At 39.3% G+C, this 27,735-nt stretch overlaps 1 protein-coding gene across 1 annotated transcript; it reads right to left on the bottom strand.

The window, feature by feature from the left end:
- Positions 1-1,968: 1,968 nt before the first annotated feature.
- adad1 (adenosine deaminase domain containing 1 (testis-specific)) lies at positions 1,969-23,521 on the bottom strand. The gene is made up of 11 exons (XM_088921785.1): positions 23,344-23,521; positions 21,410-21,559; positions 19,513-19,680; positions 17,590-17,658; positions 15,466-15,591; positions 13,500-13,623; positions 6,352-6,522; positions 5,895-6,127; positions 5,200-5,434; positions 4,155-4,287; positions 1,969-2,082 (listed from the first exon to the last, which is right to left on the bottom strand). The coding sequence occupies exons 1-11, from the start codon at positions 23,519-23,521 to the stop codon at positions 1,969-1,971; spliced, it is 1,701 nt and encodes a 566-aa protein (XP_088777911.1).
- Between the last annotated feature and the right edge of the window lie 4,214 nt (positions 23,522-27,735).

Raw genomic sequence — 27,735 nt, 5'->3', positions numbered from 1 at the left:
CACATGAATCCCGGTTATATGAAGATACTATATTTTTTCACTGGATCTAGAATTCAGTTACTGTTGACAGCCATTGGTAACAAATTAATTGATGTTATTTCAAAATGTGACCAATTCTGAATTAAGCAGAAAACTGTGAACTTTGTGTAAGTACTGTATGGTCACCATGGTGTAGCAAAACCCTGGTCTCGCCACGGGCGGGAGCAAGAATTTTCTCAAACTGTAATGTGAAATAGCCCTTCCTGCTCACTAGTCACTGTAATGACTAATTTATTGAGATGTACGAGCAAATAAATACAGGTAATCCAGCAGACATTCCACAGCAGGAATGCTCCAATGTGATCTGCATGTAGACTTAAGTTGTACTTGTTGGGAAAACCATCCTGAAGTCAAGAGCACTCTTTCTATTGGAATAAAAGAGATGTATTCACAACCCTGCTTCTTTACAATGCAATAGGGCCGCTTCACGTCATCGGACGTTTGGTTGCCTCATTCCGAATCACAGAATATGTTGCTACTCATACCTAGAAATTGTCTAGTTTGTGATGTAAAGTGGAGGTTTAAAACATTACTGTGTACATTTTACTTTCATCATGGTTTGAAATGCACTCAATGCCAAATCTACCTAACCTTGAAACATAATAAACAGCGTTGCAGTTCCCCCATTTAAATATAATCTAAGAAGGGTTTTCCCAGTGCTGAATTTAGTCCAGGGTTTCTTGGATTAGGTACTATTCTTGGCAAAATGTAATTTGCAGCTATTACAATTTACCAATCCTTCTAGCTTGGTATCATCTGCAGACTGACTAGACTGCTAAAATTACAAGAATATAGACCATTGATATAACAAGAGGAAGAGCAGTGGTCCTAACACAGACCATTGATACAGTATACTGCACCCATTACCCTGGTCTGAGTATTCACCCCTTATCTGTACAGTTTCCTTACCATTAAATTCTTGCAAAGCAAAATACCTGGAATGCCTGTAGTCTGAGAATCAATTGGTGGTGGTGGAGGGGAGTCCCCATTACCTGTAAAGCGCTTTGAGTGGAATGACCAGAAAAGCGCTATATAAGTGTAAGCAATTATTATTATTATTATTAATTGTATGAGAACCAACCAAAGGCCTTCTGAAAATCTAAATATACTCTCATACACTCATTTTTATTTATTAATGCTGTTAATGCTGTTTGTTCAGAGCATTTTAGCATTTATAAGACACTTCCACTGAAACAAATGGTTATCAAGTGCACTGTTGAAGTAAAATCATAATACTTCTTTTTCAGCACACCTACAGTATGTTTGAGTTTCTTGTTGGCCACTATTGGAGAATATGCCGTGTAAAACAGTATTCTTTTAGATAGCTTTTTCAAGGTCTAGCATGTGGTGTCAGTTATTTAACATTCACATTTTAACATATATTTTGCATAAAAAAACATTTAAATTATTTTGATCATATTTTGGCATAAGATTTTATTTTTCTCTTGTACATTAAACAGAACTGCAATAATTATGCTTGCTTTAGATCCTGTGCATGAAAATACAATTCTCACAACTTTAAATACTTAAGGACATAAGAACATAGACAAATTCCTCAAAACCTTTATGCTCATAACAGAATCCTTCCACTCATAATGCAAATGGAGAACATCATCAATATTAAGAAAATCTTTTACATGACTTAAATGATTAAAGCAAAATGCAAATTTTAGACTAACACAAGATACTTTTGTTTATAGGTTCTACAAACATAACATACAGAAATTAGCTAGTTCACTTGCATGCATCAGTGTACATGCATCACTAATGTAACACACAAGAGACTTTGCTCTGAAAACATTCTGAATCTTTTAAATCAGCGATTTCCAAAAACTTCTCGGTACACAAGTGCTTGCTGCTAATCAGTACTTTATTACCATGTATATGGCTGTGAAAGACTTCCTTCTAAGCCCTCTTCATGATGTGCAGTTATATACAGAACTGGTCACTGACTGGCGACTTCACAATCCAAGAACCAAAGCCACTATCCCCTAGACAGGTCTTCAGTACGATTTTTGCTTCTTGATAGGACTTTGAGGACATCTAAAAACAAAACAAAAAATAAATGTCCTTTCATTTTAAAACTGTAGGTACTGTGTGGCTGTTTGTCAATTATTATCGACATCCTTTTCTCTTTGCTTAAAGGAGGTTATTAGTACTACCAAGGTGCAATCTTCCCCATTTTGTATTTTTAAGAAATTAGACTGTGAAATCCGCATGACAATTTTGGTCATAAATTTGCTTATTCAGTTCTGCTAGGACAGTCAAACTAGTAAACGCCGATTTCTTTCAGAGTGCATTCTCCTGATGCAGATGCCTCCTGATACAAGTATGCACAGTCCAGAGTATATTATCAAGATCCTAACTGTTACAGCTATAGGCGACTAGGAAGCATCTCTAAGATAAAAGTTTAGATCAATTGTGTAAAGCCTGGCAGTGTAAACTTTCCAGAGGGGATTTTTGCTGAGATGTAGGTGGTCCAGATCCTGTGATGCCTTGGTTTACCTAATTTAGTTGTGGGTAAATGATTTTGTGTCAATCGGCAGTCCAGAAACACACCATATAAGACCACAGAGAAGGAGAGGAAAAAGACGCCTCTGCTTCATGATCATCCAGACAAAACCAGATAGGACCTAAGTATTTGAACTTTTCTAAAGAGGGCTTGCCATTATGCATTTTTAGGGAACCTGGGTTTCCCGAGTAAAAGATACTTCGTATAAAGATGGCCTTTCCTGCTGGGGGGGTACTTTTTAGATTAGATAGGATCCCATTTATTTTGTGGCATCCAGGTCTCTGTAGGCTCTGTATTTAAGAGTCATATACTTGGTAGCAGTCTGGGGTTTACTGGGTAATTAGAAAGTTAAGCCTCTGGAGTGCTTTGTCTGTACATACTGTATACACAGAGTAACTTGTGTGCGGTATGTTTATGTTGTGTGTCACAGTCATTGTTAACAAACATTTGTTAAATCAAGCGTGCCTGGATTATTACTCTTTTCACCAAAGCTGTGCCAGAGAACAAAGAATTCACATGCCTCTAATTATACCAACTGCTCGGGTATATTCTGGAGAAATCACTTACAAGTTGGGAGTTATTAATAATTATTTTAGTTATTGTCTAAAAACTCAATCCCTGATATTCACCATTTTCATACCCATATTCATAGCATAACTTTTGCCATTTCTAAAGACTTGCATTTCACCATTTCCTTCAAGTTCAAAGAAAATAAAATGCAAGACATTTTGACATTATACTGGTTATTGACGCTTAAATGTGAGACATTGATACCAATACCAATCATACAGCTAAAGTGATTAGAGTAAAACTATATTATCATTTTACCTGGATTTGGACTTTTGGCAAAAGAAATGCATTTTGAATAAATGTAATTTTGAGCAAACAGCTAGAGCAGGAAATTGTCTATCAGCATCACTCTGGTTTCAAAACGGAGATGAAAGTGAGGGAAAAAAGCTAGAAAATGGGAGGTTTTTAGAATGTTTCATGCAATCTGCAGCACAACATTAGTGTGATATTTAGCTCCGACAAATGTGATTTAATAAATTAAAATATTAATGAAAAGTACATTTGACAGCTTTTTTTGGTGGAGGCTTACAATTTCACTAATGAAAAGGATACCAAATAAAACAAGAACTATGGAAGAGAATAACCATTGAAAAGAAACATCTGGCCTCCACTGTGATGTACATGTATACCATATTCGACAACCCACACAAATGTTTCAAAACAAAGACAATTACATACTTGCAGTATGAGATCATACTTGTAATTTTTAAATTAACAAAAATCTGTCACTCTAACCTGGTACGCAACAATCAATTTTACATCATCACAGTGAACATTGTGATTTTTATAACATTTTCAGATTACAGAACACTTACAACCTGAGGAAATATGCAGATGAATGAGAATCAAATTCAGATTTTAAAACATTACCTTCTTTGTGACTCAAACATTATGATGGCCGGAGTCACGGACTGCATGCATTCCACAAAACAAAATTTCAGGGCGAGCATCACAGATTTAAAACTAGAATATCACTCTAGCACCGGACACTGGTAAAATCAAAGCAGCAGATGCAGTACATGAAGTCTGTTACCTTTGCTTCATAATAAGAGGTAGCTTGAAGCAGGTCTTCTCTTTCAGCCTCTTTGGCAACTAAATTAAATCGGCTCAGCATTGCAGCTTTGCACAGGCGACTTGCCAGAGCCACACCAGTTTTAAAAGGTGACCTGACAAGGAAGACAAAATTAAATTACTCCTCAATGCTACCAAAACATGAAGACCTTTTGTATTTCTTACAATACTGTACTTTCTTGATCTGGAAGTTGAAATTGTGCAATCACCTTACACTTCTAAACTCCTTGTCTTCAATTTTGAGAATTCAGTACTCTATTAGGAAAAGTGTCAACAATAATGTAAAGCAATAAATGTATTGCTTTACATAGACATTCCTGGTTTCCATAGATATCCCTCTTGGGGTCAGTGAGAGGGGAAGAGATGTGTACAACAATACTCTATTTATTGTGTACAACAAACCAATCGATAGGGAAGGTCCAAGTGTGATGGACCAGCCAATAATGTTTGCCTAGTTGCTACACATCTGCGCTTGATAGTAATCTGATCATTTGGGTCTCCACTGATCAAATCCAGGGATTTTACATGCTCCGCGTCCTCCAGGGAAGGCTAGAAGATGTATGAGCTGCACATCCCAAATGCAAACATCTAGAACATAAGTGCAGAGGATGCATTTCAGATGTGTAGCTTGTACACCTTTCAACAAGAGAACCCGATACTAGCCTGCAGCTTTCACAGGAGACTCCCTATTGCTGCCACATAGGCAGATAATGAATTGACCTGCCTCACTTCTGCTCAATAAAATGTCAATCCACCTGCTATGAAAGACTAATTTTCCCAACCACTGAATTTTTTGCGATAATAGGTTTATCAGGATTCTCAGTACCTCTCATGATCTTCTGTATAAATTGTAATACAAGAAAGATTTTCAAACTACCGCTCTCCTAATCACATCAGATTCTCAAAGGTACCTTTACCACTTCCTAGTTAGACCACATGAACGTTTCCTTTTAGAGGTTAAATTTTGCATACAGACTGCACCAGTTCAAATAGAGCATGACACTTACTCTTCAACTGTTTTCCCTGTTAATCCATCCACCAGTTCCACAGAAATATCACCCTTACTCCAGTTCATACTCAGTGCCCTCTGGCCTGAATTCACTTCTGTTGTGTGGACAGCAGAAGCCAGGCTGATGTGAGGTCTGTACACACAGTAATACATGGGAAGCTTTGAAGTGATCCCTTCAACCCGCTGTTTGACAGCAATCTCAAGTCCACGGACATCACTGCAGCTGGCATCCCCTGAAGGTAACAAAAAAAGTACAGTCGACTCGTAACTTACGCAGGGGTTAGGAATTCTGAGAAGCATGTAAAGCCAAAATCGCCCACAAATTTTACCCTACAGCCTTTATTAAAAAACCCTATGAACCTCTCACAGCAATTGAAGATATTTAATCTAAGTATAAAAACAGTAAATAAAAGCAAATAAGACACCTCTATAGACTAGCATGCTCTCATAGGCGTGCTTGATTTTTTCACAGAATTCAAACCTTTTTTTCAAGATGTTTAATCTTCTGAACGCTTAAACCTGTGACCGCATAACTTAAATTATTCGTAAGCTGTGAGTCAACTTGCACAGTATTACAAAGAAGAGGCAGTACGTTTTTATACAGTACGTTATCACAGTGGATAATGAAATGACAATTACACTTACAGTATACTCCCGGAAGAAGGTTCCAAAGGACACATTTCAGAAACCTACCTATTAAAATGCTGCCGACATAGATGGGCTCAATGAAATGACTTAGGAGAGCCCCCTGCAGACCAAGGACCTGCCATTGAGTAATTTTGTCACTTGCTGACATGCTCACTATCTTGGTGGACATCTGGGTTAATGGTGAGGAAAACACAGAGAAGACTTTGCCTTCTATCGTCACATGCAGGCCAATCTGGTTGTTCACTTCCCAGGCAGAAATAGAACATGGGTTAAAATGTCTGAAACAAAAATAATTCATGTCAAGGAATTTGCAGATAATGAGCAATATCTCCACATTCTGGGATACCGCCTACAATACACATGTAATATTACTGTATATATTGTTAAATAGTGCTATGTAAAAGGGCTCAAAAGCATCTAAAATGTACTGACTTGAGTAATGCCCATTTAAAATGCTTTATTACTACAGTATGCTGCTGCATGTTATTCACTAAGTACTTACAGGCGAGGTGGAAGCTGTGCAGACCCCTTCGGCAGCTGATTCATGTACAGATGGATGGTGATGTTTCTTTTTAAAGTGAGAAGCTGGGAGATCAGATCCAGCTGAAATATTGATTTCTTTACCATTGTGGATTTTTTACTGTAAAACAGTAAAAGGTGCCGGTACAGGTACCTGTAAAAACAGTTACACATGTCAGAATGCGGCAAATCCTGAAACCCAGTAAATAAGTCAACAAGGCATCCAGTAGGAAGGTTCCTTCTTTAAGGACAAGTGAAAAGATAACAATTACATGCATTCGCAATAATGGGTCTTAATGTTTGAGAGTTCTAAAAATCTGCCTGTACCCTCCACTTTTAAGGTTATAGGTTTATGGTAGAAGTTTTAACATAGTTTCTAGGTTTTAAGAAACTATAAAAGTTCTACCCACCTGTAACACGTTCTCCTTGATGGCCACATTGCAAGAGGACACACAAAAAACCCCACCTGAGCAGGGCAGAACTAAAGGCCCAGAGAACCACCCCAGGCCCAGTCCTACCCTCTAGTCACCCTTCTATCTGCACGTTGAACTTCAGAATCTTGTAGCAGTGGAAGATTCTCACCCAGTCGATTCGGACTGGCCGGACTCGCTCATTACCCGCGAGCCAACACGGAAACGACCGAGGCCGCTACTAAATAAGCAAAGTCTTAACCTTCCGTTCCCTTCAGCAGAGTACTATGTAGCCTTCTATATAACCGTCCCCAAAGGATCTCATCATCCTCGAGATCTCTAGCGTTCACTGTCCCGAGTGACTGTGGGGGTCTTGTAAAACAAACTCTGACTCAACATCCAGTGTTCTGATAGGGTGCAGCCAGTTCCCCAATTCCCTCTTGAGAATGCGGGGAATGCATTAAAGAATCAATGAATGAGGCATTTTAGCATATTTATTCTAGCAATTTAAAACACCAAATACGTTCAACTTCATGACCACACAACAGATCACATCCATTTGTTACCAAAAAGCATTAAGTGCAACTGTTTGGCCGAAACAACCAAAGAAAACTGCAGAAAAAAGCATACTGATATCATAAAGAGTTGTGGCCAAAGCATCTGTAAACAGACAGCCAAAAATCTGCAAAATGAAGACATCTGTCCATTGCCCCATATTTATGATTGGAAAAATACTTTGGAGACCCTCGTCATGCATTCCTTTGTTCTGAAGTTTTACTTCACCAACACTGCTTTAGGAACTGGTATCTGAATGATGTTTTCAGCTCCTTACAGCTGTAATGTGAGCCTTCAACAACAAGGCCCCAGAATACAACCTTTCCTCCTACCCTTTTCCAGGCAATGCTATGAACGGTCTTAGGATACATGTCAAGGTTGCAGAAATTCCTGAAATGAATGAGTCATGCCGTTCAGAAAATACATTTATAATAAAACAGTTTAAGAGTTCACTTTACTTATGTACTTTACACAAGTTTGTTAATATGTAAGGACTTCAATGTTTTCCTAAACAAATAGGAAAGGGAACATTAACACTTACAACGTTATACTGCTTACGTAAAGACTGATAGATGATATTTATTAGTAGAACATACTCGGGCACTAAGTATCAACTGACTTTTTTTAAAACTACAATCACCAATTATGTTTTTTTTATAACCACACAATTTGGAATAGTCTGTGTCAGAGCTCACACCAACAATGTAAGTACTAAAACAGGGAGAATGAGGAGGTTCAGACAAGCTCCTCTGATATGCCACCTATTGAATCATTCAACTTAGGACATACCAAAAGCCTGCACTGACTTGTGCTGAACGTTTAGGGCTAGATGTATCCTTTACTGATGACCATGAATCATGGTTAAGCCCAGACCCCAAATCTAACCCCCGCAGCAGTAACAGGGTTCAGACTGAACCGATCACACACTTGTCGCCACACTCGATATGCAAGGCCAATGGAACCTCTCCCGTACATACACACTTTCCATCCAATCAAATCACTTAAGCAAGTCTTTTCGCAGCCATTCATCGAATAACAGCTTCATGTTTGATCTACCACACCTAAGACCAACACAAAACTGGACTGACCAGGCATAACAAAGTTTGCAGTCCAACAGCTGAAAAAATGTCTACAACAAAGAGGTATCCATGTTATATATAAATGGATGCCATTTCTAATGTAATTTATCTGGCTGACTAAAGTCATTATTCTAAGTTACTGCAGATCCACTCCATAAAGCTGAAAGATTCCATCAGATTTAAAGACATCTGTACCAGATAACTAGGCCACGGATTCCAGTTTATGGTTTTTACTGTACCTACAGTACCAAGACTCTCACCTCTCTCTAGACTGTAACAAATCGTTACACCAGAAGACCAAGTCTCCTGGCCTCCTTGGGAGAATTCTACACTGTCTAGAAATCAAGGGCATAAAACCAAGCCGAATATCACGATTTAAGTACTGGAAGGGATGTGATTATACCTAGGAGTCAGTTAAGAATAGACCCAGCTTATCTGTACCAAGAGTTACTAATGTCCCTAGTTCACAGACACGAAAGGAAAAGTGAATCTTTTCGTGCATACGCTGGTGGGGAAAATAACCAGTCTGAATGCCTGAATGCCTCACCTGAAATGTGCAATAATAAAATTATTTTAAAAAATCCACTATGGCTTGAATTATTTGCAACCCCTAAAATAGTTGTTAACAGGCAAGGCTTAAAGCTACACTGTCAAACAACCAAACATTCCAGTGTTTATCAGGTCATCATCACTCACACAGATAATACATTGGCATTGAGTTTCTTGTAATGCTGAGCTGTGGGCACTTAATCTTATAAAGACACCACCAAGCACTGGATTTGATTTGATTTGACCAACCTCACAGCCATCATGAACAACGCGTCTCATCCGCTTCATGGGACTGTTATTGGGCAGCAGAGCACCTTTAGCAACAGACTGCTCCAGCTACGGTGTTCAAGGGAACATTTCTGCAGGTCCTTCCTCCCGGCGGCTGTCAGGGTGTATAACACTGCCCTAGGCAAGGACTGTCAGCCCTTCATCTGCTCGTCTATGGACAGCATGTTGTTCCACTGTACTTTTTGGACACTCAATCTGTATATACCTATGCACATTTTGCACATATTTTACTGTTTTTACAGTGACTATGATCATTCTGTACACACCTATGTATTTATTTTTATTTATTTTATATTTATTTTGTATTACTGTACGTATTCTAATTTTTCATCTATTCTGATGTCTGTTTTTGCTTGTCTTGGGCTGGACTGCTGTAACACATCAATTTCCCTTCAGGATCAAGTCTTATCTATTTATCTGATTAACATCCTTCACAAGCTCCTCTCTGTCCTGGTCTGATGGTATATGAGTGATCTGGTACCTGTTCATCCTTCTGAGAAAAATGTGAAATAGCAGCCTTTCCTCCACAGCTGTCGCCGGTAAATTTGACGAGAGTTCTCCTGTGTGAGTAATTCCTACCCAGACATAAAGGTAAGCACATCCTGACATCCAACAAGGAGCATGATAAGAGATCACAAAGTCATTCCTAAACAGACGCAGCATAAAACCAAATGGCAAACAAAAAACCTTTGTTGAAGGAGAATTGCAGTCCCAATTTCTCAGACCAGTAATTAAATTTTGGTAACAAAATAAATTCATTGACATTATAGAAAAAAATTACAAATTTCAAACTAAGCACAAAATCGTGAGATTTGAGAAAGTACCATAAGTCGCCATGTTTTCGCAAAGCCCAGGTCTCGCCATAGGCAAGAGTGAGAGTTCCCACGAATTGTGACGTGATGTGGCCCTTCTTGCTCGCTAGTCACTGTAATGACGGATGTAATGTGATGTACGAGCGAATAAGTACAGGTTGTGCAGCAGACATTTCACAGGAGAAATGTTCCATGATCTGCATGCAGAGTTAACCAGGAGTATTTGTCGGCAAAGCTGCCTAGAGGTCAAAAGCAATATTTCTGTTGGATTAAAAGAGATTTATTCACAACAATGTCATAAGGCTGCACCCATCACTGAAAGTTTTGTTGCCTCATTTTGAATCACAGAATATGGCACTGTGCATACCTGGAAATTATTTTGTGATGTAAAACTTCCAATTTACAAGTTACAGTGTACATTTTACCTTCCCTGTGGTTTGAAATGCACTCATCAATTCTGATTCTTTCTAATCCTGAAATATAAAAAGTGTTACAGTTCCACTTTGAAATCATGCTCTTTCATTACTGACACAAAGTACCGTTTGCAGAACGAATAATGAATGACAGATTTAATTCCATATATGCATGAAAGGGGTTGCTAATTAAAAGATATGGTGAACAATACCTGAAAATTAAATTTATTTGAGGTGTTCTAAAAGGGGAACCAAATAGACTGTGGTACTTTAGAACAGCAAATCTTATTTTCTACATAGTTGTGATTAAACAAAGGTATTGGCCTTCTACTGCCACTACTCACAATTCAAAGGCAAATTCAAAAACCAGTTCTGTCTCTGGGTCTGTCTTTGGTTCTGCTGCCAAAAATTTATTTTTGCTCAATTTTGTGAGGAAATGTGACATGAGAACCAGGATGTAAATTGGGATATCCAGCCTGAATCACAACTATAACAGCGCTTCAATAAGTAGATATATTCCGGCTTCTTCATCTTATTCGAGCTGTGAAGATTTTCTGTAGTCAAAACGATAACTGAAAACGCACACCTTGAAATTCTCAATTTGATCACCATACCATCAATGACTCAAAGCGGTTCTGTTTTGAATGGCATCTTTTGCACATCATCACTTGGCAAATCCTAGTCACAGCTGTCTAGTGCCATGACCCAAGCTCATACTTGCACTGCCCTCTATTGTCAAAGGACACTGGTAAGAACTACTGCATGCAGACCTCTAATGAAACAGTACGTTTCACCCAGTAAATATGGATATTAAAGACTGTGCCAATCCTACGTTACGGAAGCTGTTACATGATGCAACTTGATGCGCCTTCTTGTTTTGAATTTACACACTAGTTAATGGATAGCAATTTTTGCCCGATTTAATGACAATGACAATAATTTGTGTCTGTGGAACAGCAATTTCTGTGCACACTGTTGCCTTAAAACACCAGCTCCTTTGTTTTGCATACTACACAATTTAATACATTCAAAACAGAAATACAACGTATCCAGATGATACGTATTGCAGCATAAAGTAAAATAGATTCATACCCTATTGCTAAATAAGACTTAAATGTACATACTGATTCAGACTTGAATTCAAACTGTCGATTGAAACTAGCAGAAACAGCAATTGCTCTTGCAATCAATACGTGTAAAAGTTTTCAGTGATACCTGGTTGGCATTTTAAAGGGGGAATAGGAAAAAAGGACTTAAGAGAACTTAAATCTTGCCAAAGTGCCCAATTCTGAGCGCTGGTAATATGAGTTAAATGAACAGAAATGAAGGAGGAAGATCCAAGCAATTTTACTTTGTTACATCTGCATCTTAGATGTATGCTATCCTGTTCAGCTTATCTTCTATTTAACATTAACTTCAGAAACTAAACTTACAGTAGTTCAGCTTTTTCGTACTAACATACATTAGCGGAAAAGAATTCACTTCGTGGTTTTTCTTGCCTTCAAAAGCAATGAGTTCTGACAGCCAGTAACATCTTTTAAATGTTTTTTTTTCTTTAAAAAAAGGGTGCAGTCATTGCCATTTCTGACTGAGGTGGAGAGAAGATTACACCTACAGCAGGGAGAAAGGGCACTGCAGCAGTTCCCCGTTCATCTGGAGCTGTTGATACAACCCCTGACTGAAGCCGCCCACAGGACCAGTTTCAACTGCAGCTACTCGGAAACTACATGCTGCTGCTACCTCACTTCCAACTTCTCCTCAAGAAGTCCAGAGTGAAGCTCCTCAAGTAGTTTAGATTAGATTAAACCAGTGAGGACACTGCAATTACAATGATCTACGAATACTGGAAGCAATGCTCATGGAAATGTCTTGTTTCAGGCAGTACAAAGATCACTAACACACTAAAGCTGTGTGAATTGGATAACCATAGGAGTACAGGTCTTAATGAGAATGATTTTAACCTGGAGCATCAGACATGAAAACATAAAACTTTGGTTTGGGATTTATTTTACTGAAAGATTTTTCAGTATGTTTTAGACTGGAACATAAAATAGAATGGTTATTATTCTCTTATATAATTTATTGTGTCTTAAAAGTGCATATTCAAAATTATACACTAACTTTAGATTATTGTAAAAATACATCACATTCAGGACAGCATTTAAAATAAGTGATCAAACAGATGGTTTTGAAGAATCAAATGAATGCAATGTCAAATAAACAAACTGAATAATAAAATACTACCCACTGTAAAAAGTACTTACAATTGGAAGCGTAAGCAAATGAAAAATGCATACAGTCATTACTTCTTAACTGGGCAAATGTAAAAAGCTTAATTTTTTCTTTGATGTACTGTAGCAGGAGCTATCAACACTATCACAGGCATTCCAGGAGAGTATTTTTTCAATCTGCCCTCTTCAAAGAAGAACATCTTGCACTCTGACACCAGATTACATTTTCAAACCCTATAACTACTCTTTCCCCAATGTTTGCGTTCAAAGTCTAAAAGGACAATGACAAATCTGAAAAATTAATTTCAATGTGTTCTCGGCTTTTGATTGGTTCAGAACTTACCCTAACATTCAATTATCAGGAAACTATGAAAGGAAGAAAATCTGAGAAGTGTTTAAAAAGGTACCACTGTAAAACGCTGGGCATTATTTCCAACTTGATGATTCATAACTTAAAACAACAATATTTAGAATGGAACTACTGGATACAGTTACCAAGTCCCAAAACATGTTCCTCTTTAATACAATACTGTCCCATTCCTATTGCAAAAAGGTCAAACCCCCACTTAACAGCAAACAGCAGCTTCTATTACTGCTTACATATTACTTTGTAATAAAAAATGGAAGGAATCATTCTGGAAAAATTAAAATAATGCAAATTAGATTAGATTATCCTTAACAGCCTTTTCACATTCCTTATAATTACACTAAAACTTATACAGAGTCCACTGGTAAAAAGAATGGAAGCACACTCTCGTGAGCAAATTTGTATATTTATGGCTCACTCTACTTACCGCAGTAGGGAACGTCTTGCAGTAACAACAGCATGTGAGTCATGAAGAAGTCGTCCATTGGCGGTAGCATGCTGGTTAGTATTCGTGTCCCCTGTACCAATTGCTACAACTTCATATCCTGTGGCTACAGACACAAAACCCTGATAAATCTAACACATTCCGGCCAGAACACATATTTCTTAAGATAGATATTAAAAGTCCAAAATCGTATCAGCTACATCACAACATTCTTGTGCGGTTCTGAGAAAAAGACCTGACTGCACCTCCGGACGGAACCAAATTGAACTACACTGACTCACAATAAAAATGCAAAAAGTAGAGTAGGTTATACGTTAATAGCACTAATCGCACAGCAAACAGTAAACAGACAATAGTGTTCTTTCAAGTAACAAAATACTGAGCCCAGGTCATTCAGTTTCCTAGATGTATTATGGGATTTAAAGAATCCTGTCTTAAAATGACACGCTGAAAAATCTTAACCTTTTTAGTCTTAGTATAACAGAAAACTATGAGGGGACTCGACACTAGCATTCAAAACCCTCAAATGCATTGATGGAATTAATGCAGGGGACCTCTAAGGACAAGCAGAAACTCCAAGGTAGTGCTTTTAAAACCAAGAATAAGAGGTGCTGCTTTAGCCAAAGGGTTGTGGAGGTTTGGCTTCCATCAAGAAAGGGCTGGATGAACAACCCTGGAGCAATCATCTATTATCAAATCAGACGGGCCAAATGGCTTTATGTTCTGCTTGTATTGTGTTTATGCCCAAGAAGACCATAAAAGGCACTCACTTTGTCATGTTTTCATTCTGACTCTCGTGGTTCAAACAGAAACCTTTACATGATTTTTCGATGTTTTCTCCGATTTTGTTCAACGTCTTGCATTAAAATAGTTTACTAAAAACATTGTGCTAGAAAGCTGCATGTCTTTTATGCTTTAGTCCAGTTTTTATTCTGACATCTTTGAATGAATTTCTGAATTGTTGAACACAGATTTATGGGAGGCTATTTAAAGGGGTGCTGCAGCCCCAACTTCTCAGACTGGTTATTAAATCTTAGTAACAAGATAAATTCATTGACAGCATTACAAAATTTGCTAAATTAAGCACAAAATCTTGAACTTTGTGCAAGACCTGTATGGTCTCCACGTTGCCACGGGTGAGAGCAAGAGTTTGTGAAAAATGTGACATGAGCAGCCCTTCCTGCTCACTAGTCACCGTAATGACTAATGTAATGTACAAGCAAATAAATATAGGTTGTGCAGGAGACATTTCACCACAGAAATATTCCAACATGATCTGCATGCAGAGTTAAGTAGTGTCAGATAAAACCATCTCAAAGTCTAAAGCAATGTTTCTACTGGATTTGAAGAGATGTGTTCACAAGCCTGCTTCTTTACAATGAAATAGGGCCGAGTCACATCACTGAAACATTTGTTGCCGCCTTCTGAATCACAGAATATGGAACTGCACACACATGGAAATTTTGTCCATTTTGTGATGTAAAGTGGAGGTTTAACACGTTACTTTGTACATCTTACCTTTATTGTGGTTTGAAATACACTCATCAATGCCGATTCTTTCTAACCCCGAATTATAAAAATAGTGTTGCAGTTCCCCATTAAACTATCGCATATAAACTGAAAAACACACATTCTGAATTAGATATTACTTTATAGGTAAAGGAGTAAACAAGAATGGACTACAGAACAGGTGTTTTGATATTAAGTACAGTAAGTTCATGATTCTAGGCTTAAGCACATTATATAATTTATACATTATGCCGAATATGTTATTATCAAGATCTAATATATAGTCAAAATAATTACATTGTGTTTAAATACTAAAGGTGTGTAATAATTTACAAGAGCATTAAACATCATTCCAAAACGTACATTCATATATCCTGCCGTATCTGGACACTTAATTCCCCTTGTCTGATGCACTTCCGAATTCTCTGTTCACACTTACGTGATTGAATGACAAAAGCTGCCACTGTCTTTCTGGAGCAGTTAAATTCTGGATACTTCTCCAACAACTCATTGAACTCTTTCTTGACGACTTGTGTAATCTGCTCATATAAGGAACTCCTCCGTCCTGTAACACAACACAGGACACTGGCGTTTCTTGGCAATGAGGGTCCATGATGTTTAGCTTTGTTACAAACAGAAAGGCATGCATTCAGTTCGTATTAAAACAAATGTTTCATATTTGAAAGTAGCCACTCTGTGTGTAAACAATGGAAAATAACACCTTACTTAAAATTTGGTAGCAAAGCAAATCTTTAGTTTTAAAAACTCAGTCAAACCTCCTTTAAGACCAAAAAGTTACAAGACTGAGGAAGGTCAGTCAGAACTTATGACACCCCCTAGTGGCTGTTAAGAATTTTATTAATGTTGAGCTGTGCTACTGTTTCGGTTGAAAATATATTCTAATCAAACATCTGTTAAGAGCAAACTCTACCTCACAGTACTGCTTCAAGGATCTTTTCTTATTGAACACACCCCATAACTGATGTGGAATTAATAACAAGGCCGGTTTTTGGTTCATTAGCTAAGGCGTGCAAAAGTATAGTTTGCTGTAACACAGAGTGGCTTCACGTTGTGAAGAAAAAAGGATTTTACTTCATAATGCACAAAATTTGTACAAAGCACATTTAAGTATCACCTCTCCTATGAAAATATCTATTTTAATTTTTTCATCCCCCATTGTAAAGTTAACATTATAGGTTAATTTGTTTTTAATAATAGCTCAAGAAGTACTAGTGGGTGTTTTGGATTCTAATACTGTAGGTTCATATTTACTAGGAAATCCCAAAAAACAAGAGTGTGCAATTTTGTATTGAGAAGAAGCTTCATGAGAAAAGCAAAAAAAAGATACACTGCAAGAAGAACTCATTCCAGGCCTGAAACAGAAGTGATAAAAAGATCTCGGAGAAAATGAACGAAAGTAAATACTGTACAGTACTGAACAGTGCACCACCTTCTAAAGCAAGAACTGGAAAGGTCTTGGGCGTGCTGCGTCCACAGAAGAGACCGAATTTAGAAAAGTCTTAAACTGCAGCTTCGTGTCTTTCTAGTCTTGAACCAAATATTAAACAGCTCCGTTCGCAAAAACAAGCTCAAATTTAACACTGAATTTCTAGTCAAAAGACGTCAAGTGAAATATTTCATAGCACAATTGTAGTCTATGTTTTGGCTCAAAATAAATGCCATTTCTTGAAATACTAGTGCCGATTTTAAAAATAATTAGGTACAGCAAAAAGCTTGAGAAAACAATACATGCTGTGAAAGGAAAAAGCAAAGGTTCACAGAACCTTCTGTGAAGGCACCATCTTAAGAACCATATATGTAAAATGCAGTGTATTATACAGCAACTGTATTACTTTTAGGTAGGTGTAAAATCCTGTTCTCTACAAATCAACAGACTATCTTACAGAAAACTTAGTACTTTGTTGAGAGCATCCTGGCATTTAATATGGCACTTTGGTATGGAAACCTACAGTATTTTACCTACTAGGAAAGTAAAACTAAACTGTGCAGGATTGTGAAAATGTCAGGAAAAATAATTGGGAAACAGCAGCCCCAGCTCAGTGATTTCTATCATAATGGCCTGGAACATCACAGCTGATTCCACACAGCCACTCCATTCTCATTACTCAATTCATAAAGCTCCTATAAGGAAGATGGTATAGGGTACAAAATTAAAATAAAAACATTCTCTGTCCCCTGTTCAATAAAACTGTTCAATGCATGAATGTAAATGTAGTCCACCTCATTACCTATTCATTTATCCATTTATTTATTAAGGACTGCTGTTGTGATTTCATATACATTGTGTGATTTTATGTGACTTTAACAGTATGTTTTGCTTGTGTGACATATTTCCATAAGAGTGGACAATAAAGTATCGCCCTTATCGATGTCTTATTTTTTAAAAGCCAATTTGGTTATACCTTGAAAAGTGATTTCTTATTAATGCACCACTGATAAGTTGACTTCTGCTCTCTTTAGGGGATCACTGACCTCAACAGGCACTCTTAAGAAAACATTCTTCTTATGTAATTAGATTAATTAAAAATGCAATTATACGTACCACAAGCTGATCTTCCAGGGTAGAAATCCGTGCAAGGAAATTCTTTCACAGGCAAGGGAGGTGGACTGACTGAAAACAAAATTTATATAAGTGTATAAAGAAAAATCTGAAACAAAATTATTCTTTTGCAATGTTGGGGGAGCAGTTTTATTCCTACTAGCATAAAGAGGTGCAGAAAAATGAACATCCTGATTTTTAACTGTTTACATGGAAACTAGCCTGATGAAAAGTTTGTATGCAACTACTTAATGAGCAATCTCATCATTGAGTAACTAGACTGGGAAATCACATCAGATAAGACACATAAGGAAATGCCAAAATTAGGATTTGTCCCGATAATTGGATGTAGTAAAAGGCATAACAGATTAAAATTTTATTTATCCCCCATCTCAATGCAATGTGAACTCAGAAGAACCAAGGCCTGTTCAGTCGAAACCCTGCACAAACAGAACAGTGTATGTGTGGATGTTATGAATATCTCGCCAGCGTGAATAACTTATGGAAGCAAAAAAAGTGCTTTTGCTTTTTTAATGGAATAAAACAAATCATGTCTGCACCGTGCCTATACATGGCTGAGCAACCTTTCTACAGCACTAGGAAAGGTAGCCATGTAAAACAGCTTACAGAGCTTACAGTTAGTTTCCCTTTCTGGATTGGCACTCCTAAAAAAATATAAATAAAATATAAATAAAAGTTACAACATGTTTGAAGTGGCAGGAAACAGGAAAAAAAAACAGTAGAATTTAAAGATTACTTGTTGCATCAGCATTCTCAAAAAAGAAAAATGAGCAAAAATCTACAACTTAACTTCACCTTGATAGGAATTAATCAGTTTAGCAATTCCTCAACACAGTAATTGTTTAATTAGGATTTAAAGGCTATGCTCTGCTGATCCATGACACTGCGCTAAGAAAACAGGAATATGATAACTCAATACCATGCCGACCTAACACATGATACAATGCAGCCACTCACTGCAGAAAACAGTCAGTATACCTTTACAAGAATACCTTTAAAACTGTCCGGAATGACAACACTAGCCAAAGACAGCCTCTTGTCAACGCTGTGTTGTGTTAGAACAGCCTAGCAATGCTAGGCTGTTCTAAGACAAACATCACACGTTAGAGATCGTGAAACATGAGCTCCAGACAAATCTGACTGCTTCAATTGTGCAAAAGTAATATACTACAAGACTGATCAAGAAGCAGCTAAATGGGTTGACAAAACCAAGAAGGGCTGACGATTACTAATTATCTCTTAATGTTACTGACATATTTCCTTTAGACAGATGTCCATTTCTATTTTCATTTCCCCTGAAATCTTGACAATCTTAAATTTCTTGTCATACTTGCAATAAAAGCCAGCAGCCATATCACCCTGCAGCTCCCAACTAGCAGCCCACTGAAGCTCAGCAGGTGTGAGTCTGGTCAGTACCTGGATGGGAGACACCTGGGAAGCTATGATTGCTGCTGGAAGTGATGTTATTAGGACCCGCTGGGGGGCGACCACACTGTGGTCTGTGTGGGTCCTAATGCTCCAGTATAGTGACGAGGACTCTATACTGTATTGGGTACCGTCTTTCGGATGAGACGTTAAACTGAGGTCCTGACTCTCAGAGATCATTACACACAAGTTCACCGGTTCACAAGTTCCCCGGGCATTTCTTGATAAGAGTAGGGAGTCCTGGTGTCCAGGCCAAATTTCCCCCCTCGGCCTTTACCGTGGCCTGCAAACTGTCCCCATGTATGACTGGCTTGCACTTGCCCTGCGATGGACTGGCGTTCCCTCCAGGGTGTATCCTGCCTTGCGCTCGTTGCTTGCCGGGTAGGCTCCAGATTTCTGCGACACCGTGTGGTATAAAGCGGTTTGGCAAATGACGTGACTTGCAATAAATGTGGCTCTGAGCCCCTGGCTTAAGCATACCTGCATCGTCAGGGAGCTGAGGCTGCGACTCGAACGAGGGCAGCAGCTCTTCAAGGGCCAGCCGCGCGGCCTTGGCTTTGGCCTCCTTTTTGTTCATCCCAGTTCCCGTCTTGTACTTCACCCCATCAATCACAGCACAGAAGGCAAAGGACAGACTTTGGACATGATCTGGTGGGAAAACAAATCAGTGACAATGACAGTCATTAATGCTGCTCCCCATGGCTTCTTTTATTTAAGGTCTCTAGCAGGCAGAATCTGTGACATGGCAATCAGTGCCAATGGGCACTGGTCCTGGGCCCTGGGCTCGACTCTGGGCAGGGAAGCCTTGTGTGGTGCCTGCATTTTCCTCCTAGGTTTACAAGTCCAGCAACCATATCACTCTGCAACTTACAACTGGCAGCCCACTGGAGCTCAGCAGGTGTGAGCCTGGTCAGTACCTGGATGGGAGACCTCCTGAGGAAGCTAAGGTTGCTGCTGGAAGAGGTGTTAGTGGGGCCAGCAGGAGGCGCTCACCCTGCGGTCCATGTGGGTCCTAATGCCCCAGTATAGTGACGGGGACACTTTACTGTAAAACAGGCGTCGTCCTTCAGATGAGACGTAAAACCGAGATCCTGACTCTCTGTGGTCATTAAAAATCCCAGGGCGTTTCTCGAAAAGAGTAGGGGCGTAACCCCGGCGTCCTGGCCAAATTTCCCTTTGGCCCTTACCAATCATGGCCTCCTAATAATCCCCATCTATGAATTGGCTTCATTACTCTGCTCTCCTCCCCACTGATAGCTGATGTGTGGTGAGCATACTGGCACACTATGGCTGCTGTCGTATCATCCAGGTGGGGCTGCACATTGGTGGTGGTGGAGGGGAGTCCCCATTACCTGTAAAGCGCTTTGAGTGGAGTGCTCAGAACAGCGCTATACAAGTGTAAGAAATTATTATTATTATTATTAAATCATCACTGTGATGGACAGGACAGTATAACTGCACTGTTCCTTGTGCTCCTGGGACGGGCTCTGGATTGCTGCAATCCTCATCAGGAACGAGTGAATTTCTGATCATGGAAGGACTTTAGGCATAATACATTAGAAAAATGTATTATGTTCATTCTAAAACTGCCAAAAATCTCAGAATGTTTCCATAAAAAGAAAATCTGCTTTCTTTTACCAAAAAGGATGAAAGATGCATAGATTAAATTTAAAATAAAGGGTGAAAATAATCCTGATACATTTCCAAACTAACATTCCAGAACGGTCATGGTAATGGGAAAAAAAAGACTGGGAAATTCAGCAGAGCACATTTATTGGAGAAAAGGAAATGGATTAGAATTTTCTTCTTGCACTTATACATCTTAAATATTCATTACTGTGCAAGGTGACATATAGGTAAATCAGCTTCTAGCTTCCAAAGTTCACCGAGTCCTAAACTGATTGCGAGAAACATTCATCTTAAAAAAAAAATATGATGTGCTGCTAAAACGTCTGTAATTTGTCTAAATATGACAGTCAAAAACCTATATTTTTAAGAAATTATGTTGCCAGCTACTGTAAAAAAAACAAAATTCCACATAAGAAAAGACATGACCTTAACAGCTGAACTAGAAACTGCCTTTTCTTACTGGTTTACTTTCTTAACCAGTGGTTGTCAGCTGAAACCAGGAATGCATGAGAAAAACGGTGGACTGAGAGAAACAACCCAGTGACACATCCAAGGGCAATATGACAACATTGTTCTTAGTATGAATACAAAATTTAAAAATCAACTCCATTTAATTATTTTGCCATAGTTGGATCGATCAGGTCCTTAAAAATGATGCATTTTCAAAATTCTAAGAATCAGGTATTCACAGAGTATCCCACTGCTAAATAGAGTGGGAGGATCTTCCCAGCAAGATATATATTCCTACCTGGAGTCACCGTTTCCTTCATGACAAGTTGAAACTTGAGAACCTGCGACAGCTGGTACAACGCTGACACTGCATGGGTCTCCCCTCGCCTGTACTTCTCCACAATCCCCATCGGCAGGTCTGTAGGCTGGACGGGGAGACTCTGAGCGCCTGAAAAAAAAAAAAAGACAAGCAGGTCACTGCCATGTTCACCAAATCCCAAGTAAATTTAACATTTAAATACCTCGATTTCATGTGTTTGCACCAGACCAAGCCAAATGGAAAAAAACAACCTCCCGCGAAATAATGTAATTTATAAAGACTAGTAACAAAATTAGGATCCATTCCAAAACCGGATTTACAGATACAGTACGACACAAGGTTGGTTTAATCCATGTTCTGCATTTATACAAAGATTAAAATTGATGACGTACAGTAATGCAATCTTAAATTAGAATCTGCAGGTCAATGGGGGAAATTCCTATATGTAAAGCATTTTGGGAAATGTCAGAATGAGAAGCATTATTTGAGTTCATTTTATCAGGATGCATTCATTAGGTGAACAGCATTGCAGCACACGGCACTGTCTCACAAAACGAGCACTGCCTTCCACCCCTGCAGTGACACACTCCGGGCCAGTAGCAGCTAGTAAGAGATACTGGCTGATAAGTGCACTCATCTGTGGTGCCAAAATAACAAAGATATACCAGTCTAAGCTACTCAATAGCAAATCTAACCAGCAGTTCACATGCTTGGCCCTGGGGGCTCATGCTGTAACCTACTAGAAGGGAAACCAGTACTGGGATGGGGGACCATTCTAGCTTAGCTCTCACTGGCTTGGCTAAGCCTTTGATTGACTTAACATTAGGATTAATTTCAACTCTACCTTCAGTTCCTAAACATGTTAGAGATTGCCCCTTTATACTAGTTTATGTCATACATAACTATTGGGAACTCATATCTTAAACTACTATTAACTGCACAAAAAACACAGAAATGAGCTGTCAAGGTGTAGGATTTATACAGTTGTATGCAAACGTTTGGGCACCCCTAGTCAAACTGCATGCTTCACAGAATTTAGAAGTGAAAAGAAGTTAACACAAGCTCTGCAGGGTACAAACTTGAACATGAAATATTGCTGCACATCTGAATGCACAATTGCTATTTATTTGTTGAACCCAACAGATTTACTAAATAAAGTAGTGAATGTGGCATGTGCAAAGGTTTGGGCACCATTCCAGTTGATTCATTCATATTTTTTTAAGGCCCCAAAAAACTTGATTGATTCATTAGGCCTTAAATTAAGACAGGTGAAGACAATTCCAGAGTTTAATAAATACTCTGACCCTTCTAACCTCTCAGGAGGTCGTGCCTACTCTAAACAATCAGGGCAGCTGACTGAGGACTTGAACATAAAGATAAGTGGCTCTTACTCCGCAAGGGAAGGCTATAAAAAGATATCTAAACGCTTCCAGCTTGGAATTCCCACTGTCGGAAACATCATCAAGAAGTGGAAGCTAAGGGAACTGCTGAAGTTAAGGCAAGATCTGTTAGATCCAGAAAAATCTCTGACAGAACTGCTCGTAAACTGGTCAGATATGCAAAGCAGAATCACTGCAAAAGGGCCTGCAGAAAGGTTTAGCGGACACCGGAGTAGTGGTCCACAGGTCCACAGTACACTGTTGCCTATACAAAAATGATCTGCATGGATGGGTTGTCAGAAGGAAATCTCTCCTATGATCTCATCACGAAAGGCAACATCTGAAGTAAGCACAACAATACTTAAATACACCACCTGCAGTTAAGCACTAATGGCCAGGTTAGACAATTTTTTAAATGAATATTCATTCAAATAATTAAACAACAGAAAGTGTTGTAAGACTTATCAAAACTAATTGATACGTTATACACGCTCTCTCTACCAAATCAACACAACACAAGAACTGAGAACTTACCCAATCCAGAAAAGTCCTTTTTGGTTTCTACAGCTCGGTTGTTGTTGTTGTTTGAATCCTGGTTGAATCTTGGGGCCAAGCGAGACAAGTTTCCAGGAGGAAAACACACATTTCTCCTCGGAATCGGGGAAAAACTCATCCCTCTGGAGTCAGGAAAGCGTGGATTACAATCCATCATCGTGCAGACTATCTAGGCAAAAACAGTTTTAAACAATTAGCCAAAAATACCCACATGGCTTACTACTGTGCTTCAGTTAAAAAAGAAGTACAAGGCTTTCCTCCCAAAGGCATGATCGGGGTCTCTAAATCATCCCTCTGATGGACCGGCCAGTGTACAGTCCTGCGTTTCTCCTTAGGCTCCCATGATGGGCTCTGGATTGCTGCAATACTCATCAGGAATGAGTGCATTTCTGAGCATGGATGGACTTCAGCTGGTCAGTGCACAGTGCAATCCATCACTGGGCAGACAACTTACGGAAACAACCGATTGTTTTACCCAATTAGCTCGGTTAAAATAAAATACTTTCAGTGAAAAGAACTTTTAAACCACATAGTTTAAAATCGGTCTCAGCGCCTAAAAACGCCAGATTATTCGCTTACATTACCGCCTCCCCTTCCAAACCACTTCACGGCATCTTGATCACCCTCTGCCTTTCTACAACTAGTCTACAACAACACGGCGATAAAATGATTATTCCCGGGCACTGAAGTAGACAAGTGAACAGGTATTAACGTTGTGCTATTTCAGAATCCAGCAAAAAAGCTTAGCTCAGTCTCGTGCATGCATTAAAATTCATTCTGATACCATCATCGCTTATTAACGTGCGTTTAAAATGTTAAAACAATTAAAATTGTATTCGTATCATCGAGTTTGGGAAATTTAAAATTGGTTATCCACCTAACAGAATCTAGATCGTATTAATACACCACTTTAAAGCAGCATACATTAATTAAAGCGCATTTAATTCAATGAACTACATATAAATATCTATATACTGTATATCCAATTGTTGCAGTTGGTGTGAGACTGAAACGGGATTAACTAACCCATTAACTTAATCAAAGCTTCATATTATCAGGCCACTTAGAAAACATGTCGGGTTCATTCTTACATTAACATAACAGGACCTCAACGCAAGAGCAATCGTCTTTATCGGTCAGGGGACAAAATTTCGTTTTCTTGGCTGCCTACACCTCCGCTTAGTTTTAAATGTCGATTTGGAAAAACAAATAGTCATGTTTTTGCTTTGCTTGATCTCAAAATGAAGAAAGGCCTACCTTGGTTGTACAAAGACAAAATAACGTTACAAACAACAAAGCAACTGCAGTTTTTAATAAATGTTGCTTTCAAGTGGATGACGGGATACTTTCAAATACTACGCTTCGTTTTGAACGCGGTTAATTCTTTTGAAATTTCTGTTTGAAAAATACCTTTCCCACCTCTCGGCTGTTTCTCTCCCAGCGCACCACACCCCTTCAGCCTGGCACGTGATCCGGCGCCCACGCCTAAAGGACGCGGTTTGAAAGGCGCCGTATCTTTGCCATTAACAAAAAAATTGAGGAACAAAACTGCGTTACACTGTGCAATAAACAGAAATGCCAGTAGCTCAATTCGGGCGTTTGTTCCTAGCTTTCATCTCCTTATCCGGCGATGCGGCTTTTGAACATATTTGCTTTTTGATTGGGGATTTGACATATTAAACCGGGAATATAACCGCAAGCTATATTTAATATAGTACTGTAACGCATAAGGCCCCCATTGCGGGTTGTGCGGGGAGATTTCCCTTTAGCTCAATTGGCTGGGTCCCTGTTGAGTGACGCCGGAGGCGAGTCCCCAACGGTGGGGGGCTGACCTGAGGCGGCAGCGGCCAGGGCGCATACCCACGTGAACCCGAGAGCGCTACATATGTGGACTCCCTTACCCCTCTTGACCCCCTTCAGTTTGCATACCACCCCAACTGGTCTACTGATGATGCTGTATCTCTTGCCCTTCACCTGGCCCAGGCCCTGTCCCACCTGGATAAGAAAGACTCTTATGTAAGAATGCTGTTCATTGACTTCAGAGTTCAGCATTCAATACAATCATCAAAAATTGAGTTTGCTGAACCTTAACACCTTCCTTTGTAACTGGATTCTGGACGTTCTGACCGAGAGACCTCAGACAGTCCAGATCGGTAATCAATCCTCCAGCACCATCACAATGAGCACCAGGGCTGTGTGCTCAGCCCACTGCTGTCCACATTGATGACTCATGACTGTACTGCCAAGCACAGTTCAAATTACATCATCAAGTTTGCTGATGACATGACAGGGGTGGGCCTCATTAGCAACAATGATGAGTCACCATACAGAAAGGAGGTGAAGCAACTAGTGGACTGGTGCACAAACAACAACCTATCTCTTAATGTAAATAAAACAAAAGAGATAATCATTGACTTCAGGAGGGCCCACACTGATCACTCCCCACTGTACATCAACGGCTCCCCTGTGGAGACAGTTAGAAGCACCAAGTTTCTTGGTGTACACATTACAGATGACCTCACTTGGTCCCTCAATACCACCTCTCTAGCCAAGAAAGCACAGCAGCGTCTCTATTTCCTGCAGCGACTGAGGAGGGCAAACCTTCCCCCGCCCATTCTTACCACTCTCTACAAAAGCACCATTGAGAGCACCTTGACCAGCTGTGTCACTGTCTGGTTTGGGAACTGCAACGCTTCAGACCGCAAGACCCTGCAATGAATTGTGAAAACAGCTGAAAAGATCATTGGAGCCTCCCTTCCATTTCTGTCACCTATCACAAACACTGCTTACACAGGGCCTACAGTATAGTAGATGACCCCTCGCATCCCTTCCACAAACTCTTTGCCCTCCAATCATCTGAAAAAAGATATCGCAGTGTACGGGCTGGTTCCACCAGACTCTGTAACAGCTTCTTCCAGCAGGCTGTCAGGCTCCTCAACACCCTGGAATCTACTTGCACCCACCCTAATTCCAGAAACAGGGTTTAAATCCCCCCAGTGTGTTGTGTATATTGTATTATGTATTTACCTTGTAATTTGCACTATCTGGACTTTGCACTTTGTGTTCCTGTCTACAATGTCTGTCTGTGTCAGTGTCCTGTCTGTCCTGCCTGTATTTGCACCGTGGACGAGGAGGAACGATATTTCTTTCCACTGTACACTTGTATATGGCTGGAATGACAAACATGAACTTGAACTTGATTTCGAAGTGTCAAAAGAAAGGCTGCACCTTAGCAAAAATCACCTAAATCTGTGAAAAATCACTAACACTGAAAAACATCATGGAAATCTATGTACAGTACAATGTGAGGGATTTGTAGTCTTGCGTTGCTCGACATTATTGATATTGACCCTCAAAACCTTATCATCAGATGAAAACGTTGCCCTAGATGAAGATCATGGCTGTATCATGTAATTTTGTTCATAAGTTAGCAAACTTTAAAAAGAGGCGGTGACGTTCTGTCGCGTCAGACCCTCTCGCGGGAATTTTATAGTGAGCCGTAAGCTAGCCTAGCACCCGTGTCAAAATGCCAGGTTAATGTGATTTCAGTGACCTCTGGTTAGCAGATGAAAAATACAAGCTATGGCTCCAAACAGACGAAGACCCAGGATGTGCGAGATGTATGCAGGTAAAGAAGTTATGAAAAAGTCATTGAAAGGTTTTGTAAGGTGTTGGTAAAAATGAGCGGGAACCCTGAAAGAATGTTCAAATTTCTTATCCTTGTGTACTGTAAATGAACATGTAAAGAATTTGTCTACGAGTAAACCACTGCATCTTTCACGTTGATGCACCTTGTCCCACCAGACAGTCTACCTTCTGGAAAACGTGCTATTCTATAACTGCTTGATTCGATAAATTCCATAATTCTGTAAGAATAAATTTCCAAAGAAGGCGCCCAACTGTGACAGATTCTATGGCACAGCCATCCAGGTAGGATGAAAGCACCACTGTCATAACATTTTACAACTCCTAAACTTTTTTCTTAAAACACAAGCATGCATTTTACTGATAACCTCCTTTGATTGTTAGAAATATGGAATAAACATCATAGAGACGTTGCATATCTCTGCTGGCAAGCACACTTCCTTCACAATTTCCAAGAAGGCTAGTTGGATTATCATTTGAGGCAGAATAGGGGAGGGAAAAAAAATCTTAAATTCGTTATGGTACACAACAATATGGTAAAAATCACTTTAATCGATGTGGCAATGGTGCGGCTTTAACTCCAACAAAGAGAACCCAGGTTGTGCCCTCAAAAGCTTCATTGTTTTTAAGAATTTTACCTTCAGTTTAGCATTAAAACCTGCACTGGTGTCATCTGTGGACTTTGAAAGCTTACATGTACTCAAAATCACCAAGAAAGCAGAGAAA

Source organism: Atractosteus spatula, chromosome 1 (genome assembly GCF_055471065.1).
Source record: "Atractosteus spatula isolate fAtrSpa1 chromosome 1, fAtrSpa1.hap1, whole genome shotgun sequence".
NCBI classification, from domain to species: Eukaryota; Metazoa; Chordata; class Actinopteri; order Semionotiformes; family Lepisosteidae; genus Atractosteus; species Atractosteus spatula.
This window is presented reverse-complemented; position numbering and strand designations above follow the sequence as displayed.